The sequence below is a fragment of the Morone saxatilis genome, unplaced genomic scaffold (assembly GCF_004916995.1).
Source record: "Morone saxatilis isolate NCDOM2014 unplaced genomic scaffold, NCSU_SB_2.0 Contig20, whole genome shotgun sequence".
Taxonomy (NCBI): Eukaryota; Metazoa; Chordata; class Actinopteri; family Moronidae; genus Morone; species Morone saxatilis.
In genome coordinates, this window is record NW_023339763.1 from 15,492,604 (window position 1) to 15,512,647 (window position 20,044).

The 20,044-nt window shown below is 41.4% G+C and overlaps 1 protein-coding gene across 4 annotated transcripts in view; it reads left to right on the plus strand.

Moving 5' to 3' along the window:
- LOC118331833 (spectrin beta chain, non-erythrocytic 1) overlaps window positions 1–19,623 on the plus strand; it is a 49,304-nt gene extending 29,681 nt beyond the window's left edge. For 2 of the 4 annotated variants that reach the window (XM_035666913.1, XM_035666915.1), the window contains 31 exons: window positions 108–295; window positions 416–533; window positions 778–936; window positions 1,066–1,368; window positions 2,725–2,878; window positions 3,004–3,398; window positions 3,504–3,767; window positions 3,896–4,107; window positions 4,364–4,501; window positions 4,615–4,834; window positions 4,995–5,531; window positions 6,455–6,657; window positions 6,767–6,857; window positions 7,005–7,151; window positions 7,418–7,681; window positions 7,939–8,163; window positions 8,263–8,352; window positions 8,570–8,848; window positions 8,948–9,078; window positions 9,198–9,402; window positions 9,516–9,890; window positions 9,978–10,222; window positions 10,335–10,473; window positions 10,625–10,709; window positions 11,505–11,701; window positions 11,851–11,978; window positions 12,072–12,147; window positions 14,393–14,571; window positions 15,234–15,407; window positions 15,600–15,642; window positions 15,776–15,988. In XM_035666913.1, coding sequence (XP_035522806.1) covers window positions 108–295; window positions 416–533; window positions 778–936; window positions 1,066–1,368; window positions 2,725–2,878; window positions 3,004–3,398; window positions 3,504–3,767; window positions 3,896–4,107; window positions 4,364–4,501; window positions 4,615–4,834; window positions 4,995–5,531; window positions 6,455–6,657; window positions 6,767–6,857; window positions 7,005–7,151; window positions 7,418–7,681; window positions 7,939–8,163; window positions 8,263–8,352; window positions 8,570–8,848; window positions 8,948–9,078; window positions 9,198–9,402; window positions 9,516–9,890; window positions 9,978–10,222; window positions 10,335–10,473; window positions 10,625–10,709; window positions 11,505–11,701; window positions 11,851–11,978; window positions 12,072–12,147; window positions 14,393–14,571; window positions 15,234–15,407; window positions 15,600–15,642; window positions 15,776–15,988 — 6,177 coding nt within the window. Of the gene's footprint in view, window positions 1–107; window positions 296–415; window positions 534–777; window positions 937–1,065; window positions 1,369–2,724; window positions 2,879–3,003; window positions 3,399–3,503; window positions 3,768–3,895; window positions 4,108–4,363; window positions 4,502–4,614; window positions 4,835–4,994; window positions 5,532–6,454; window positions 6,658–6,766; window positions 6,858–7,004; window positions 7,152–7,417; window positions 7,682–7,938; window positions 8,164–8,262; window positions 8,353–8,569; window positions 8,849–8,947; window positions 9,079–9,197; window positions 9,403–9,515; window positions 9,891–9,977; window positions 10,223–10,334; window positions 10,474–10,624; window positions 10,710–11,504; window positions 11,702–11,850; window positions 11,979–12,071; window positions 12,148–13,252; window positions 13,331–14,392; window positions 14,572–15,233; window positions 15,408–15,599; window positions 15,643–15,775 lie in introns of all 4 variants that reach the window. The other 2 variants (XM_035666916.1, XM_035666914.1) reach the window with 2 other exon arrangements.
- Window positions 19,624–20,044: the final 421 nt, after the last annotated feature.

A 20,044-nucleotide genomic window follows, 5' to 3' on the forward strand; every position in this document is an offset into this window, starting at 1 on the left:
GTGTGTGTGTGTGTGTGGACACTAATGTCTGATTAAAACATTAAGTACATATACATCAAGAGTTTGCCCACCAATTACTTTGATTCACAGATCTGTCTCGGTTGCAGGTGCTGGACTATGCTATTGAGGCAGATCAGCTGATAGAGAAGTATGAGACCCTGGCCTCAGAGCTGCTGCAGTGGATCGAGCAGACTATAGTGACGCTCAATGACCGCCAGCTAGCTAACTCACTGAGTGCTGTACAGAACCAGCTCCAGGCTTTCAACTCCTACCGAACTGTGGAGAAACCCCCCAAGTGAGTAACAGAAACCTGGGTTAATATAACCCAGTCAATGACCCAATGCTTTCTATCCATTAGGATCCAAAGTGTGAAGCTATACAGTGTGTTAAACAGAGGTGATGTCTGTCTCCACAGATTTACAGAGAAAGGAAACTTGGAGGTTCTCCTCTTTACTATCCAGAGCAAGATGAGAGCAAACAATCAAAAAGTCTACATGCCAAGGGAGGGCAAACTCATCTCTGACATCAATAAGGTATGGGTTGCTCTAGAAAGGGCTAGAAATTGTTTTCCATCTAAAAATGTGAAAGCCACATTTCATAATGTGATGTGATCAATAGGTTAAATAAGTACTTGTTGCATACTTTTGGGGAAATTGTTTATGTTCACTGTTTTTTTAGACTATATTATCATAAGTTGATTGGCCTCATCATGTATGCCCTTTTGGTATCCTAGTTGCAGGATGTTACCAACTTCCTGTTTTTTCATTGGTTCGACAGGCATGGGAGCGATTGGAGAAGGCAGAGCACGAACGAGAGCTGGCACTGAGAAATGAGTTGATTCGCCAGGAGAAGCTGGAGATGCTCGCTGCACGTTTTGACCGCAAAGCTGCTATGCGGGAGACATGGCTGAGTGAGAACCAGAGGCTGGTGTCTCAGGTACTTATGGATTTAGTAGTGGATTTAATGAAACACAGACAAATGTGTGGCTACAGATGTATTATTGAATTTGAATACTTCATTGAATACGTATTTTTACGTGATAAGCTAATTTTCCCCTGTTGTTAGGACAACTTCGGAACTGACTTGGGAGCAGTGGAAGCTGCCACCCGTAAACACGAGGCCATTGAGACAGACATTGGGGCATATTGGGAGCGTGTGGCTGCTGTGGAGGCTGTTGCCAAAGAGCTGGAAGCAGAGGGATACCATGATGTGCGGCGTATAATTGCGCGAAGAGATAATGTGCTTCGACTCTGGGAATACCTGAAAGAGCTCCTGGCTGCACGCAGAGAGCGGCTGAATGCCCATCGTGACCTGCAGAGACTGTTTCAGGAGATGCGCTACATTATGGACTGGATGGCAGACATGAAGGTACTGACCCACCCAATACAATGCATGCTTATACTACTTTAACAGTGATCACATTGTTTTAACTTGTTTTGAGATAGTGCTTTGCATTCCAGCATTCTGTTGGCTTTGTTTTTAATCAACAAAAAGGAATTTCCTAATCCTCTCAATTAAGTTAGTTGTTGTTCACATATGTCCTCGGCAGCTTTAGTGTCTGTACTTATCAGAGGTCCATTAACAGCAGTAATTAGCTTTTTACAGCCCTTGCCTGAGCTGTGTTGCCTGTCATTGCTGACTTTATTGAAGTTGGCTGAGGTAGATTACAGTCACTGGGAGCATGTGCTTTTCTCCTTACATGGTTAAATCTGATAACTCTACTATTTCCACATGCTGTGATTTGAATTAATTTAATTCTGCAAGTCTGAAAACTCTGGTATTGCCAAATGCAATTGCCTGTTGGCAGTGGACACAGTATTTTACATTTTAGCTGCTATTAAAGTAGCCTGTTACCCAGGTAATGACTGGTTCAAATGGTTAAACATACAGTATGCAGCATCATTGTGTGTACTCAATTTCCATGGTGCCCATGTTATTAGAAATTACAGTGCTAGACCTCTAATGGGTATGTAAGGTTACCAGCTGTCATATTATGTCTTTGCAGTTATATATTTAATTTCTTTTCATGTTGGGCTAGTGAACTCACTGTATAGGTACCTTAAATATACAGTTTCTTTCTCCTTTAATTTTGGTATTAACCATTAATTGCTTTAAACATCTGTCAATTGACTGCCTGTGTACAAAGTAGCATGTATGCCTCTCTCTGCTGCCTCAGATCTAATGTTAACACTGCACAGTACTACTCGAAGGGCGTGGCCTCATCAGCCACCCACCACCTTTAAACAAATATAGCACTATTTGCTGCCTTTGAGCTTTGACCCATTCCAAAGTTAGTGTTTGAGGTTTTCTTCATATTTCTCTATTGAGAAAGAGTATAAGCAGGTGTTTAATTTGAAGGGGAAGGCTGGGTTAGATATATATATATATATATATATCTGCATTTGTTTGTCTGGGGTGAAGTTGATTAGAACATTAATCCATTTTGTCTGTAATTTTTGGTGGTAACTGAAATCACGCTGTTAATGTCTCAATAATTTAGTCACCCATTACTTTATAATGAGAATGCTTGTATACACTTTACTATCTGTGATAATGTCCTGTTGTCATTTAATGGCCTTCTGCTCTAGTGACTCAGATTAGAAGAATTTTCTCTGCTGGTATTTGAGTAAGGCTCTGGCTCCCCATGTGTTCACGGTAGTGGTCTGAAGCTGAGGGGGGGAATAACCAAATATTCTACTGGACTGTGCTGTCTGTTTGTTTCAGGGTCGTCTGCAGTCTCCGGACAGTGGCAAACATTTGCATGATGTATTGGACCTACTGCAGAAACACACTCTGGTAGAGGCTGACACTTCAGCTCAGGCAGAGAGGATCAAGGCAGTGCAGGGAGCAGCACAACGCTTCACTTCCTATGAACAGGGTGAGTCTTCAAACATATTCTCTGTACAGACCACCATGACGCTTTAGTCTGACCTATTCTTATTTTTATTTTTATTTTCATTTATTTTTTATCTAAGTGCCATGTATTCTTACTTTTTCTACCAGCATACAAACCGTGCGAGCCGGGACTAGTTAGTGAGAAGGTTGACCTGCTGGGCCAAGCCTACGAGGAGCTTGGGCAGCTCGCTGGGAAACGCAGAGAGCGCCTAGAGGACTCGCGCCGCCTGTGGCAGTTCCTGTGGGATCTCGGCGAGGAGGCAGCCTGGATTAGAGAGCAGGAGCAGATCCTGGCAAGTGGAGACTGTGGCCGTGACCTAACTTCTGCCCTTCACCTTCTCAGCAAACATGAGGCTTTCAGGGATGAAATGGCAGCCCGCTATGGCCCCCTGAGCAACAGCATTGCGGCCGGAGAAACTTTGATTAAGGAGGGTCACTTTGGAGCCCCAGAGGTTACGGAGAGGATTGAAGACATCCGTGCACAGTGGGCACATCTGGAAGAGGTGGGTGGTGATCACAATTCTCAGTATTTGTATTTATGCAGTATAAAGCATTTTCTTTTACAAATATTGATTTTATTTTTTATTATTGTTCTTCCTGCTCCCCAGACAACTAAGCTTAGAGAGCAGAGTCTTAAGGAAGCAGTCGCCCTGCACCAATTTCAAACAGATGCCAATGACATGGAGGCATGGATCATGGAGACACTTAGACAGGTGTCCAGTCAGGAGGTAGGCCATGATGAATTCTCCACCCAAACTCTAGCTCGCAAGCAGAGGGAGATAGAAGAGGAGATCCAGAGCCACCACCCCCTCATCGACTCCCTGCATGAGCAGGTTCAAGCACTGCCACAGGCCTATGTACATTTCCCTGAGGTGCGTGTGCTTTGTTTTTCATACTTCTTATTGTATTATATACTTTATTATATATATTATTACTTCTTCATACTTTAATGATGACATGTTGATTGTAGTACTAAATTATTGTTTATTGCTGACTGTAGGTGGACGGTCGCCTACCTGCTATTGAGCAACGCTATGAAGAACTGGAGTCTCTGTCAGCAGCTCGGCGCCAGGCTCTGGAGGGTGCCCTGGCCCTCTACCGCATGTTTAGTGAAGCTGGTGCTTGCCAGCTCTGGGTGGAGGAAAAGGAGCAGTGGTTACATGGCATGGAGATCCCTACCAAACTGGAGGACTTAGAGGTTGTGCAGCAGAGGTAAATCTGATGTTAATACAGAAGATTTAATTAATAAAAAACATGGTGATGGCTGAATTTATATCCTTCAAAACCCATTCAGGTTTGAGACATCAAAGCTGAGACTAAAATGTAACAATCATCAAGACATAATTTTGTGTAATAATAATCTTTTTAAAAGTATACAAAATGTTACTGTTTTCTTGTGCAAATAGTTTTATTGTCCAGACTTGTCTGAATAAGTTAATTAATGTTGGTCTATTATTTATGGCTGCAGATTTGAAACACTGGAACCTGAGATGAACAACCTAGGCACTCGTGTCACTGATGTGAACCAGGTGGCCGAGCAGCTGCTTAGCTCTGACAACTGTAACAAAGACCAAATCCACCAGACACGAGACCAACTGAACAACAGGTCAGAGCTAACATATAAGGCCTACTAAAATCCACCACAATACACAGAAATATATAAGCTCTCAATGAGCACTGCATTTTTTGCCTAAATGTTACATTTGGTGTGGTCTCTAGATGGAAGGAGTTTGAACAACTGGCTGGTCAAAAGAAGCTAGGCCTAGAGTCGGCCCTTAACATCCAGAACTACCACTTGGAGTGCAATGAGATCCAAAGTTGGATGAAGGAAAAGACGAAAGTGATTGAATCCACTCAGAGTCTGGGCAATGACCTGGCTGGAGTGATGGCACTGCAACGCAAACTAACTGGCATGGAGAGGGACCTGGAGGCCATTCAGGTATGCAGAGGTTACATGCAGTGAGATATTGGTGAGGGATGGGAACAGAACAGACTTGTGCAATAAATAATAGCAAATTAATAGCAGGCTTATTGTGGGCTTCATGTTGAGGTATCTTGTCATCACTTCTGCGTTTAAATAATTTTTCATGTCCTTTCAGGGCAAATTGGATGACCTGAGAAATGAGGCAGAAAAGCTGGCCCAGGAACATCCAGATCAGGCTGGAGAGATCCAAGGACGCCTGGCAGAGATTCAAGAGGTGTGGGAGGAGTTAAACGCCACCATGAAGCGGCGTGAGGAGTCATTGGGTGAAGCCAGCAAGCTGCAGGGCTTTCTTAGGGATCTGGATGATTTCCAGTCCTGGCTGTCCCGCACCCAGACAGCCGTGGCCTCAGAGGACATTCCGACCTCTCTGCCTGAGGCTGAGAGTTTGCTAGCCCAGCACGAGAGCATAAAGAATGAGGTGGATAACTATAAGGAGGACTATGAGAAGATGCGGGCAGTCGGTGAGGAGGTGACGCAAGGTCAGACAGATGCTCAGTACATGTTCTTGGCCCAGAGGCTCCAGGCACTGGACACCGGCTGGCATGAGTTGCGTCGCATGTGGGAGAACCGCCACAGTCTTTTGGCCCAAGCCTTCGACTTCCAGACTTTCTTGAGAGATGCACAGCAGGCAGAGGCTTTCCTCAACAGCCAGGTTAGAAAAATACACTATGGAATTGAAGCCATGGCGAAAGCTATGGCCTCACTGAAACAAAAATCATGTATCAACAGTCCACACAGTCCAGCAGTGTGTCACATTTAGGAAGATCTATTGGCAGACATTTAATATGATATTCATAGGTATGTTTTCATTAATGCATAATCACCTGAATATAGGAATTATTATTATTATTCATTTTGTTACCTTAGAATAAGCCTTATGTCTACATATGCAGAGGGGGGAGGTCCACACTGGACCTTTAAGCAGAGCAATGCGATCTAAAGCTCATTCAGATTTCTCACCAGATCTTCTGCCCTCTTGCCCCTCCCATTGTTCTATGCATGACTAAAATGGGTTTGATTACATTGCAAAATCATCATATATAAAATCTCAACTAATTGAAATTAATATATCAAATGAATTAAATATTTGATCACATTTTTTATTAGTGTCCAAGCTTACATTTGTCTTTGAACTTTAACACTGATCCTACAATGATATTGTGCAACACAAGTATGTTTTTATTGTAATCAGAAATATGTTTACCCTTTTATAAGTTTTTATTATGGTTTTGGCTGTTTGTGATCTGTTTGCGTTTTCACTAGCTCTCAAATCAGAGCAAGAAGAAGTAAGCTGCACTGTGGGCCATAGGTCTAGATCTGTATGTTGTAGGCCAAGGGATTCAAAGACAGCTACAGCAAAGGAATGTTAATTGTTGAATAAAACAAGATATTATATTTCTAGCTTCTTCTAGTTTAAATTCGTCAGTATATCCAATATTCATATTTGTTTTAATTGTTTTAATCTCAGTTAAAGTAAACTAACAGGCTGCAAAAAAATAAAGAAAAATCTTTGGAATTTGATAATTGAATATACAAAATGTTAGAAAACTTTACATTCCTTTCCTCTCTGTGTAGGAGTACGTGCTGTCCCACACAGAGATGCCAACCAGTCTTCAGGGAGCAGAGGAGGCCATTAAGAAGCATGAAGATTTCCTCACCACCACAGAGGCCAGTGAGGAGAAGATAAATGGTGTGGTGGAGGCTGGACGGCGCCTCATTAATGACTGTAATGCAAACTCTGATAAGATCCAGGAAAAAGTTGATTCCATCCAAGAAAGGTTAGAACAAAAGTAAAAGAAGGGGGGAAAAAAACCTTATTAATATAAGTTTTTCTTTTTAAATTGATGTCTAAGGGGCTCATTTAGCTTTCTCCTTTGTTTTCTCCAGGCATCTTAAGAATAAAGAGGCTGCAAATGAATTGCTGGCAAAGCTTAAGGATAACCGTGAACTTCAGCACTTCCTCCAAGACGGACAGGAGGTAAAATCAATTTAAAAAACAAATCAAATAATAGCATAATGAATAAATAAGTAATGATGCTTAATGGGTAAATATGTGAGTATTGTGAATAGAAATGGCTTCTTTAATCATAAGATACAAGAAAAAAATGTATTCTCTTTTCTGTAGCTCACGTTGTGGATCAATGAGAAGATGCTGACAGCACAGGACATGTCTTATGATGAGGCCAGAAATCTTCACAGCAAGTGGCAGAAACATCAGGCCTTCATGGCAGAACTGGCCTCCAACAAAGACTGGCTGGACAAAATTGATAAGGTATTGCCAATTTTACATTAATTGTTGTCATTAGTTAGTAAACACATACTTAAGAATTTTCTTTCCCCAAATTTAATCTGATAAAACAGTACTTGGACACCCATTCATCTGCCTGTTGATGGGATTGTTAAAGGGTAGGCTGATCAACAAGGTTAATGGCATTTAATTTCTGAATTTTGGGGACAATCTGCCTACACTGACTGTGATCATTGAAACAGCTAAATTAATGTAAATTAAACCTTGTCCTTGTTTTCTGTCTCCAAAAGGAGGGTCAAGCGCTGGTGGCAGAGAAGCCAGAGTTGAAACCTGTTGTTCAGCAGACCCTTGAAGACCTACAGCGTCAGTGGGAGGAGCTGGAGGGCACAACCCGCACCAAGGCACAGTGCTTGTTTGATGCTAACCGGGCAGAACTCTTTACACAGAGCTGCTCCGCTCTGGAAGTTTGGCTGAAAAACCTTGAGAGTCAGCTGCATAGCGACGACTATGGCAAAGATTTGACCAGTGTCAACATCCTGCTCAAGAAGCACCAGGTACACCACCCTGTGCAAGCAAAGCACAGTCTTGCTGTCAAGAAATATGTTACATGTTGTATTACATAGCTTTGATATGATGTACAAAACAACATGTATAAAGAAGATTAATTTTAAATGTTAATTACAGTAATGAAGTAATGACAGATTTAATGTGGTGCATGTGGTGGAACAGGCCAAATCTGTTTGTAGATAGTAGTGGAAATTGCCAGATGTCATGTTTTTGTGTCTTACATGTTTTTATTTTCTCTATATAGATGCTGGAGCACCAGATGGAGGTCAGAGAGAAGGAGGTGCAGTCCCTCCAGTCTCAGGCTCTAGCCCTGTCCCAGGAGGATGCTGGACTCGCTGAGGTAGATGGTCAGCAAAGGCGTGTCACTGACAACTTCTCCGACCTTCAGGAGCCTCTCGAACTGAGGAGGCAGCAACTACTTGCCTCCAAAGAAGCACACCAGTTCAACAGAGATCTGGAGGATGAAATTGTGAGTTGGATTACCTAAAGTGTGAAGTAACTGAGTGTTTCTATTTTATCCTGTTTGCCTAATACTCATGTTTTATTCATTCTTGTGTTTCTCTCTCAGCTGTGGGTGAAAGAGAGAATGCCCCTGGCGAGCTCCACAGACCATGGAAAAGACCTGCCCACCGTACAACTGCTAATCAAGAAGAACCAGGTACAGTGATTAAAACGTTTTTGTTTTTTTGTTTTTTTTTTACATGCAATGGTAAAATGATGAATTACTAGTACTTAAAATGTTGTAATGCAGGGCAATTAAAAAGGAAGATAAAGGTGAATTACACTCATTAAATAAAATAAACACCTTCATTGTATAGTCCAAAGGCAAATGTGAGGTGCAAATTGCCAAACCATCTTCTCTGTTTCTGAATCAGACATTGCAGAAGGAGATCCAGGGCCACCAGCCTCGCATCGATGACATTCATAGACGAGGCCAGACCCAGAGTCAGGTAGATGGTGAGAGACAGTCTGTCCTAGAGGGGCGCCTTGTTGAGCTGCGGGACCTCTGGGACCAGCTGATTGCAGAGACAGACAAGCGCCATGACCGTCTAATAGAGGCAAATCGCGCCCAGCAGTTCTATGCTGATGCAGCAGAGGCAGAAGCCTGGATGGGAGAGCAAGAGCTGCACATGATGTCAGAGGAAAAAGCCAAGGTAAGAAGGGACAAAATAAGGAAGAGCAATTACTCTTAGTACCACTCTTTCACATCTTATATCTTTAGGAAACTTTAAAATTTCTTTTTTGTCTCCTAGGATGAGCAAAGCGCACTTGTAATGGTCAAAAAGCACCAGACTCTGGAACAGGCACTTGAAGATTACGCCCAAACCATTCACCAGCTTGCTAACAGCAGTCGCCTCATGGTCACCAGTGAACACCCAGAGAGGTGAGAGTGCACAAAAAAGATCTCAATGTTGAATGTCAAGTGTCACACGTGCCTTTGTTATGAAAAAGTTGTACATCCACAACCACTGATCTGTCTTGTTCTTATTTTTCTGTAAACAGTGAGAGAATCACTTTACGGCAAGCCCAAGTTGACAAGCTGTATGCAGGGTTGAAAGACCTGGCTGAAGAGCGCCGTGGGCGGCTTCAGGAGAGACTGCGGCTGACCCAGCTGAAGCGGGAGGTGGATGATCTGGAACAGTGGATTGCTGAGAGGGAGGTGGTTGCTGGATCCCATGAACTAGGACAGGACTATGAGCATGTCACGGTGAGTTTTTCTTTTTTTTCCGTCACATGCTTTGGAGACACTGAGGCTCAGGGAAATTTAGCTGAAATAATTGTTTCCCAATTTTGCCCTGATTTCTTTTTTTCTGTCTACAGATGCTGAGGGACAAGTTCCGGGAGTTTGCTCGTGACACCAGCAACATTGGCCAAGAGCGTGTAGATGGTGTAAATGGGCTGGCAGATGACCTGATTGAGTCAGGTCATCCTGAGAATGCCAGCGTGGCTGAGTGGAAGGACGGGTTAAACGAGGCCTGGGCTGACTTGCTGGAGCTGATTGACACACGCACGCAAATGTTGGCAGCCTCCTATGAGTTGCACCGATTCCACCAGGATGCCATGGAGGTGCTTGGACGTGTGAAGGAGAAGAGGGAGGGGCTGCCCTCCGACCTTGGCCGTGACCTGAACACTGTTCAGCATCTACACAGACAGCACAATACTTTTGAAAATGACATCCAGGCCCTCAGTGGACAGGTCAGCTATCTGTTAATAAAGAGATCTCATGTGAGACTCCGAGAGACAGAGATAGAAAACTGAATGTCTTCCTCTTTGACCTCCTAGGTGAACCAGGTGCAGGATGACGCAGCGCGGCTGCAGAAGGCCTATGCTGGGGAGAAAGCTGATGATATTCACAGGAGCGAACACGCTGTCACTACTGCCTGGGAGGGCCTGCTCGAGGCTGGTCAGGCACGCAGGCTCCTCCTGCTGGACACCGTGGAGAAGTTCCGCTTCTTCAACATGGTGCGAGACCTCATGCTCTGGATGGATGGTGTCAACCTGCAGATTGATGCACATGACAGCCCCAGGTGAATGTCATTTTATGCTTAATTTTTCCAGTTACCATAATGAATTCTGTTATAACCAACGATACAAGTTATATAAGTAAATCTCACCTCTCTATGCTTTCTGTTATCCCAGGGATGTATCTTCTGCTGGGTTGGTCATTGCCAATCATCAGGACATCAAGTCAGAGATTGAGACCAGGGCAGACAGCTTTACTGCCTGTATTGAGATGGGAAACACTCTCATCAACAATAATCACTATGCAGCTGATGAGGTACTGTGCGATGGGTCACTTTCACTGTTATCTGCAGTCACATTAATGCATATTTACAAGAAACAGCTCTGTGTAAAAAGGGAACATACTTAAAGGCTTATTGTGGGTTATGACTTAATCTTCTTGTTACTGAATGTTCCTTGAATCACAGATCCGAGAGAAACTGGTTCAGCTCCAGGAAAAGAGAGACAAGATCAACAAAAAGTGGCAAGACAAGATGGACCATTTACAAATTGGTATGTGTGCTTAACATCTTTTAGAGTCTGTATAAGGGCTCATTCAAACGAAACACAACACAAGAGATATGTTGGTCTTGACATGTTGCTACAGGTTAAAGGTATTAGATAAAATATAAATGGTATGTCCATTTTGAAGGATGTTAAGTTAAGGCATTGGCTGCACAGTTTCAACGCGTCTGTAGCAGGAAACGATGGTGGCTCGCCTGGTAACACACAATCTCGTATTACAGCTAAACATGACTCCAAAATGTTCCTGAAAAGATTTTAGCCAAAAATTAGGCAACGCAGTAACAGAATATTGCTATTTGATCTGCACTGCCTAGTTTGACAGTTTGAACTGAGTTTCGTTCACTGAGAGTGACTTGTTAATCATAATGTAACCACGCCCCAAAAACATACTCTGCGTTACCGTGTATTTCACTCTAAATTGGACTGTAATTTACTAAATGAACATCATACTATATAGAAGAAGACTTGAAACAAGTTATTGGGACCATAAACTCGTTAGGAAACTGTTTACTGAGCAAATTAATCAAGCAAGAAGTTGGGTCATTTCTCCATTAGCATGCATGGTATTGTTTTTTTTTTATTGGAGCTCCCCCTGTCTGCCTTTACATAGAATGCAGGTTTTAAGACACTTCTGCATTGGCCTCACTTTAAAGTCTGGAAGCTCTGTCCATTATGTATACTGTCAATGGTGCTTACACATATTTGATTGTGTCCTTATGCTGTGTATACGGTATTTTTGAATATGTCTTTCTGTCTTCTGCTCCCCTTTTCTCTGCATTTTAGTGCTAGAAGTGTTGCAGTTTGGACGTGATGCCTATGTGGCAGAGTCTTGGTTGGCAGGGCAAGAACCTCTGGTGCGAGCAGCAGAGCTGGGTGCAAATGTGGATGAAGTAGAGAGCCTAATTAAGCGCCATGAGGCCTTTGAGAAACTTGCTGCAGCCTGGGAAGACCGCTTTGTGCTGCTGGAGAAACTCACTACAGTAAGTAGAGAGATGATGTCACAAGTATTTGAGAATGGATTGATATCTGGTAGATACAGGATGTCTGCCACTCTTCTATGACTGTAGGCACTGATTTCCCCTCTCGAGTTGTTAAGTTTAGACAACATTACTGAGTTCACATTTTTCAGCTTGAGGAGCAGGAGATCCAGAGGAGGCGAGAGGAAGAGGAGAGAGCACGGCGACCCCCTACACCGCCCCCAGCAGAAGAAGTGGCACAGTCTGAGACAGAAAGCCATGCACATGATTCTGCAGCCAGGTAAACCAAAGTGGGAGTCTGGTAGAAAATTGTTGATGTATATCAACAGATGTTTATTTTTATTAACATGCTTTTCCTTGCTCTCAAACACAGAACCAGTCTGGACCAGACCACACTCAATCAGTCGGTATCAGTGAATGGAGTACACAGCGACAATGACACATCGCAGGTGAGACATGTTTTATAGATCCAAATGCTTCAAATGTATTAATGTTTCTGCTCTGTGGCGCAAGAGTTTTATGTTTTAAAACAGGTTTCTAATATCATTTTTAGGGCTCTAGCATGTAATGTCCTGTAATGTCTTTTCCATGTTGTCGTGCCTCATCTCCTATATTATGTCATGGATCTATTAGAATTATATTCACTCTCAATATGCAATCTGTGTTTTAAAAAATGATTGAGAAAGAGAATTGGAAAAAAACAAATACTGGTAATTTGTGTTGTTGTAACAAGATGTTCACAAGCAAAGATTTACCTATATTACATTGCTGTCCAAACTGTGACTATGTCATATAATACAATATATATAATACATAGTGTAACTGTATGTGAGTGTGCGTCCTTGTCTCTGTCTGTTCTACCTTAATCAGCAGTGTTGTTTTGGTACATATCCTTGCCTAATGACATTCATTGCTATTGTCCAGTTTAAAAATGTTTTTTTTTTTTTTTTACCAGTATGTATATAGGTAGATCACACACAAGCAAAGTATTGGAGAAATAAATATCTCAGCAAAGTTTTATATTATGGAAAGGCAGAAACGTTTTGCAGTTAGGTATTGTTTGTAGTGTGGAAGCACTTTGTCTGAAAAGAATTAGTGCCACCAGGGCAGGTTTGCAGAGGACCAACTCACTCACCACCTCAGGAGTCCTGATTCAGTGGAACAGGACTCCTGTGAGGAGGGGGTTGGGGAATGGGTAGGATACAGTAAACTTTTACATATGTTACATGAGCCTAGTGAAAGTCCTCATTGGCAGATGAAAATGAACACTGCCTGTGTTTCAGAGGAGATAACGGCAGTCTACACTGGCTGCTTGTGGAAAGCAGAAGTAAACGTATGTTTAGATCTAAACACTCTAGAGAAGAATCACTCAAGACAAGGGCGTCTGCATTAATTGAGCCTCACTGATTTTATGGTTGATTGATGGTTATTGGAAGCCAATCATAATGGCAATGTGTCTGAAAAAAGTTCTGGAAGTGTAACACATTTACTAACTTTCAAGTTTCTGTCACAGACGAAGACCACTTAACAATTTTTTTATTGGGTTTTTACCAGCAGTCATTATCGCTATCGTTGTCACTGGGAAAGAAATCAGAGCCTAAACGTGTGTGTAAGCCAAAGCAGCCGGAGCGTGTGAGTACCAAGCCACGGTCAGCTTTGTAGCTTCCCCTCGCCCCCGTCACAGCCTCCGCTCAGCTCCTGGTCAACTGCAGTGCCTTTTTTTCTTCTGTCGAGAAGCCATTGCTCTATGTCACAGATGCAAACCATTGCTTTATTTATTCATGCAACAAAGGTTTTTCATTGATGAGTCCCATTGCTGTTTAAAGGCATGATGCAGATTCATGAAGATAATTGTTTTCATGGATCCGTCTGTTGTTGTATATGTGCTCATATTGACCAGGACAAGAGTGACTGTAAATGTGAGGCCTAGTGTTGTAAATGTGGTGATAATTGTAGTTGTCTAAAGCCAATTTATATGTAGCTTGTTTTAGTCTTTTCCCTATATGTGTATACTTCCTGTGGTGAAGTCATTTGATGGTGTCATCTAAATGCTTTTAGAAAAAACGTTTATTGAGCGGGGTAAATGCCTTAGCAGCTACCACTGTCATCATTGAGTATTTTAAAGGCACCCTATTGTCTATGGATTTCTTATTCAAGATTAATTTAGTACATAAAAGCTGCGTTTGGAGGATTTAAGGCTTTAGAAGAGTTGAACATTAATTGTGTTCACGTATGTTTTTGTCTGTTTATGTGTTACAGTGTAGTTATTATTATTCAGTTGCTCAATAAATTACTGAGACTGAAGAGGCTCGGATGAAGAATAATAATATTTATATTGCAAATTGGTATCCGCCTCTGTTCAAACTAAATCTGAATCAGACATTTTAACTATCCCTGTTCAGTGCAGTGTTCAGCAAGCATGTTTCCCATGTGTATGGTTATTTTAATTGTGTGCCTTACCCATGCGAGTGACTGTAATTGTCCCGTTTAATATCTGTGTACTGGGTGACTATGTGGACCTTCTGAACCTACGCAATGCTGTTATCTCAGGTAATCATACAGTGCCGTCAAAGCAAGCGTCATCATGGCTTTTCATGTATGGCTGTGAATGGCTGCTTTGCTGCTCACTGCGTCCATCCCACCATGTGTTTTTCTACCTCCTCACCAACATTCATGTTCTGGTTTGAACCACAGGGCTCAGAGTCTGAGTCGGTGAACGGGCCAGGTCGGGACAGCGGGTTGGCATCTTCTCGGCTTGATCCTTCTGCCACGTTACCGAGCAGGGGTGGAGCAGAGTCTGAGCCAGAAACTATGGAGGGGATGCTCTGTCGAAAACAGGAGATGGAGTCCCACAGCAAAAAGGCAGCTACCAGGTCAGTGTGTGCATTAAGATACACATCAGAGAGGTCAGCCAATGTAGATTTCTAGTTCAAATTATTGTACAATATAATGCTAGGCTAGGTAATGTAATTCAGAAGTGTTTGTTATATTTGTTAAAATTCTTATTACATCCTGACACAAATCAACTAATCAAGTGGTCTGAAAAAAAGACAAAAATATGGTGTCTGTAGCAGTCACAGGCCTGTAATAAGCTCAGCTAATTGGCCAACCAGTTGCTTTATTCAGTGTGAATGAAATGATGGCCGACCTGCCTGTCTACCCACCTGTTTACCTCTGCGCACTCTTTGTGTGTGACCGGAGTTTCCCACAAGACGGCCAGCAGGCAGATAATGCTAAAGCTGCCGAACTAGTCACACAAGAATGTCAGATAACGACCAGACAAAAAAAAAATCCATCTTGATGGTTTTCTTTTGATTGAATACTTTCAAAATCGTGCTGTCTCTCACCAGTTTCTCCAACCTCACCTACACTAGCTTTAATTGTTGGAAAACTAAGTTGGTTGTGTCTCAGTCTATCCTAACTTGTCTTATCTGCCTGTCAGGGCGAGAGAATAACTCTAACACCAGACTCATGTCTCTTCATTACTTTATCTTTTTAAAGATTTACTCCTAATCCCATGACTTTGCTCTCATAGGTCATGGCAGAACGTATACTGTGTCTTAAGAAAAGGAAGTCTCGGTTTCTATAAAGATGGCAAGAGCGCTAGCAACGGCATTCCATACCACGGAGAGGTACCAATCAGCCTTGGAGAGGCTGTGTGCGAGGTAGCCAATGACTACAAGAAGAGGAAATTTGTATTCAAGCTCAGGTGAGAACAGCCTTGGCAACAAAAACCCTCAGAAAGAATATTCCTGATACAGAACAGTTTTCACCCTGTTTTTTTTTTTTTTTATAAAGAAAGGCTGTGATGAAATATCAAGATAATGGCAAAATGTTGAGATGTATAAGACTTTATAGCTTATCTCTGACTAATGGTTTACCTCTTCAATACTGTCTGCAGGCTAGGGGATGGAAAAGAGTACCTGTTCCAAGCAAAGGATGAGGTGAGATGTATAGAATTATTCCACTTAAATAAATAACTAAATACAAATTTATGTTTGTGTAAAGACTTCTTGTTGGTGTGCTGTGACTCTCCCTGAATGGTAAAGTATAATAAAGGTTTTTGACTCTCTAAAGGCGGAAATGAGCTCCTGGATTCGTTCCATCATCAGCTCCATTCCAACAGGATCAGGAGACTCGCCCGGAGGTCCGCGGGCGCTCAGCCGTGCCATGACGATGCCTCCCATCTCCCCCAGCTCAGGTGATGCCGGAGGTGTTACCATGCGCAACAAGGATGGGAAAGAGAAGGATCGTGAGAAGAGGTTCAGCTTCTTTGGCAAGAAAAAATAGAACACTTGTAAAATCATCGATGGAAGCTACATTTGTCAAAATTTCAATAAACTGAAGCAGGCAGAAAGGAAAGTACAAACAGGTCACACAAACACACTGCTCTCAGTGCAAGCCCCAAGGAATTTGTCGACAGCTACTGTACGTAGCTTACAGAGAACTTTGTTTTCTTTTCTTTCTCTCTGATTCTCTCCCTCGCTTTTATCTGTCACTGACTTTTTGGTTCACCCAGTCCATATTTCGCATTTGGCTGCACACAACAAAGAAAGCCCTCATCCAATTTCAGGTAATTTTAGCCAACCAGCAGAGCTTACTTGTCTGAGTCAGTAGCAGGTGTGGTTGGCATTAGCAGGGATCCAGGCCTCGTTCAGGTCCAGTCCACCAAAACGGCTCTCCTTCAGCATGAATATTTTCTCTTCGGTGAGTCTTTCCTTGCTGAGCCGTTTTGATGCTGCGCCACTAACAAAACGATGGATGGAGGCTTTCCGCTGTGGTGCACTCTGGTTTTATTTCCCCACCTTCAAGCGCTCTCTTCTTTGGGAAGGATCACATCAGTCTCTTTTTCTGTTCTTGGTATTGATGTTATTAACCTGACCGATATTATTGCTGTTATTATTATTATTTATCTTTTGCTATTGCTGGTTTGATAAAACAAACTAATTAATTTGACAGTAGATAATCTTGATTCATGTTGTGGAGAGAAACAAATTTGGTTAAACTAGTGCAGAATAGTGGAGAATGTTGGGCTTGCCCTTTGTATGTATTGTTTTTTTTGTTTTATTTTTTAGGAATGACATGATGAGGTGTTTTGAGAAAAAAATAAAGCTCATTAAATTTTAGCAGTGTGCAGTAAGTGATCACAAGTTTCATTGGGAAAATGATATATATATATATTTAATAAGTGGTTTTATTTTTTATTTTATCTCTAATTTTGCCTGTATTTGATTATTCCTTTTGAGTGATCTTTTCTGCTTAATTTTCGACTTTCTTTTTTTTCTGTACAAAGCAGAGAAGATTAGTTTTCTAGTGTGTGCGTGTGTGCGTGCGTGTGTGCGTGCGTTGTGGTGCTGTGGATTTTGCACGTTTATGTTATTCCTGATCAAACGTGGCCAGATGAATGCTGCTTTTCAGTCCGCAAAGGTAGACGAAAACCAGACACAAACACAAAATAATCTTAACTGGAATGATTTAATAAAATTAGCTTTTCTTTGCTTTGATTTTTATTACACGTAAGCTGACATTACCAATGAAGTTCCTCAAGGTGGTTATTCCTGTTTTAGTCTTCTAATATCTATTTCCGTTCTCTCTACTGGTGTGAAGGCATGGGGGCAGTTTGTAGATAAAAAGCTGAAGCACATTTTCTGTGGCAGACCGCAGGGACGCAAGCAGGACAGATGGACAGCTGACAGGTCTCATTACAGGTGAAGTGAGGGGTGTGGAAGTGAGATTGGATAGGCAGTGAAGAATGCGTTTTACCTGACAGAGAGAGGTGTACTGAGCCTTACTTGAACCGACTACAGATACACTGAACCCCTTTTTACAAACCCACCCTCCATTCGAACAGTCTTAAAGGAAGCTTTCTTAGTACGAAGATACGTGTTAAAAATGTGCCCTGTGGCAATGATCTAATGTATGTCAGTGGATTATAAATGAACAGTAACCATTGGAAAGCTTTGCTCACTAGCGGTGGCAGAGAGGGAAAAGTCCTAAATTGTCTCTTAGATGAGTGTTGTGCTCTCGCATATTTGTTATAACTTCATGTAGGTTTATACTTGTATGTGTCTCATCATTGCCATCTACTCTCTACTGTGTTGATGTACTCTGAAAACATGAAATCACTTCATGTTCAGGGTTAAATAAATGATCTGTAATTGGCATTTACAATAATGTAAAACAAGCTAATCCAGTATAGTTAATATAAAGAAAACTGATAGAGATTTATTAGTTTCCTCAGATTAAATGAAAAGGGAATTTATAATATATTGTGAGACTGTAGGCAGTAGTGCAACTTTAATATCTCGAGACCATTGGATAGGTCGTTAACTGTTATTATAGTCACTTAAGTGTTGATTTGCCTTTTCTAACTGCCAAAATTCAACAGGAAGTTACTGGATAACAATTCTGAATTTAAGAGTTTTATTGATTTTCTTACAAGTAGGTTGCAAGTAATCAATCAAAGGGAGTCTTTTAAAGCTGGTAATTGCCTGGATGTGTATACCATGCCTGGGAAGGCTGATTAGTCCACAAGAATGTCGCACCAAACTGTTGTGATAACAAAAACAGCTGGAAGTGAATTTGTATTTGGATGTTAGTTTAAACAGGTTGGCCTTATTTTCCTATCTCAAATGAATGTGTTACCGGTGGTTTATCACGCAAATCAAAGACCCTCCAAGTCAGAGAAGAGAAATATCTCAAAACACCCTTTGAGACTATTGAACTGGGTCCAGTTGACAGCATCTGGTGCAAGCTTGATCAAACTGACTGCCTTGTCTCTGTCAGTGGGACTTCGTATCCCGGGTGTGTGACAGAGCGCCTAGTTTACGTAGCCTTATACAAAGCTACGATCTAGGAAGGTAATAACATCATTGCATACATAAGTGAGCCAACGCAGTTATTGTACATTGTGCACAATTTCGAATGGAGGAGTCATTCTTTCCCCGGTGGATGAGCTGTTTTTAGTGACAATGGCTACCTTTTCTCTGCTCTGTACATCAGACACAGCATCCAGTTGATGATAGGGAGTTCAAGTTTAAAGGTCACACAGTGTATTTTCTTATCAGCTCGTTTGAATGTGAATGATTCAAATTAGTTTGGCCAAATTGGTCATGTGAAGCAAAAATTTTTCTCATACTTGACATATTGTACATGAGCGCTCTCTCTCTCTCTCTTTCACTCACACACACACACACACACACTCATACACATTAATACTGTACTGTATATTTAATGCAGAATGACCCTGGCAATCCAGTCTTGTGGGAATGGTCCTCAGCTGGCTGTGATTCGATGTTGCATATGGCATCTTTTCAAAATAACATTGTGCTACCGGTGAGCTTTGACCAGAACATGGAAAGTATGTATTATTGATGTCAAAGAGATGGGTTCTTTGGTTAGAAGAGTACTTAGAAGAAAAAAAAAAGAGTACTTAATGAAGAAAAAAACAACAACTTTTACTTGTTAAGTATTAGATATGAGTGAAAACAGACTGGTGACAATTTGAGCTTCCTTTTTTAGAAGAAGGCAGGATATTTGCTGTCTAGTGGGAGCTTGTATTTTTTCATCCAGTGGTCTGTCTTGCAGCATTTGATAAGCCTGTCCACCTACCTTCATTTCTCATTACTTTTGACGAATGTCTGTTCCTTCCTCTGTAATTCAGAGTTGTTAATACCACTACTATTATTAATTGCTATTATTACATTATTGCTACTGTTGTTACTATTACTACTACTGTTACTAATGCAACTTATTGCAAAAATTATAACTGCTGTCCATTTTCAGGTACTTGTCTGTAATACCAGACCCTTCCACACGATGTCAGTGTGCTGTGGAGCATTTTCATTACAAATCAAAAATAATGTTTGTTGACTTGTGTATCTACATCTAATATTAGGAATAATAAAACATGGTTTAATCAAAAACGTGATATTGTTGCAGGGTTTTTTATGATAAACAAACAATGTAAACGTGCTCCAAGTTGGATATTTGAATTATTATTTAATCTGACACTCAAACTGTTCAATTACACATCACAGTATACCTCAACTAAATCAAGTCAGAAACATTAGATTGAGTTTTCATAGAAAAGTTTGTTAGGATTTTCCAGAGTTAGGGACTCACAAAAGCCAGCTTAAAATAACTATGGTCAGAGAGATCCTGATTTATTTATTTATTTTGTCCTAAGTGTAAGTTAAGATCCAAAAATACTACATCCTACATTTTCCATAATGCAACTCAATAGCATCTTTACCAGTGACCCATTTGATTCTCTATACTGTGATTATTGACACAACACAGCAGTTCAGTGGACACACTACACAGAAAGATGACAATAAAGGAAAA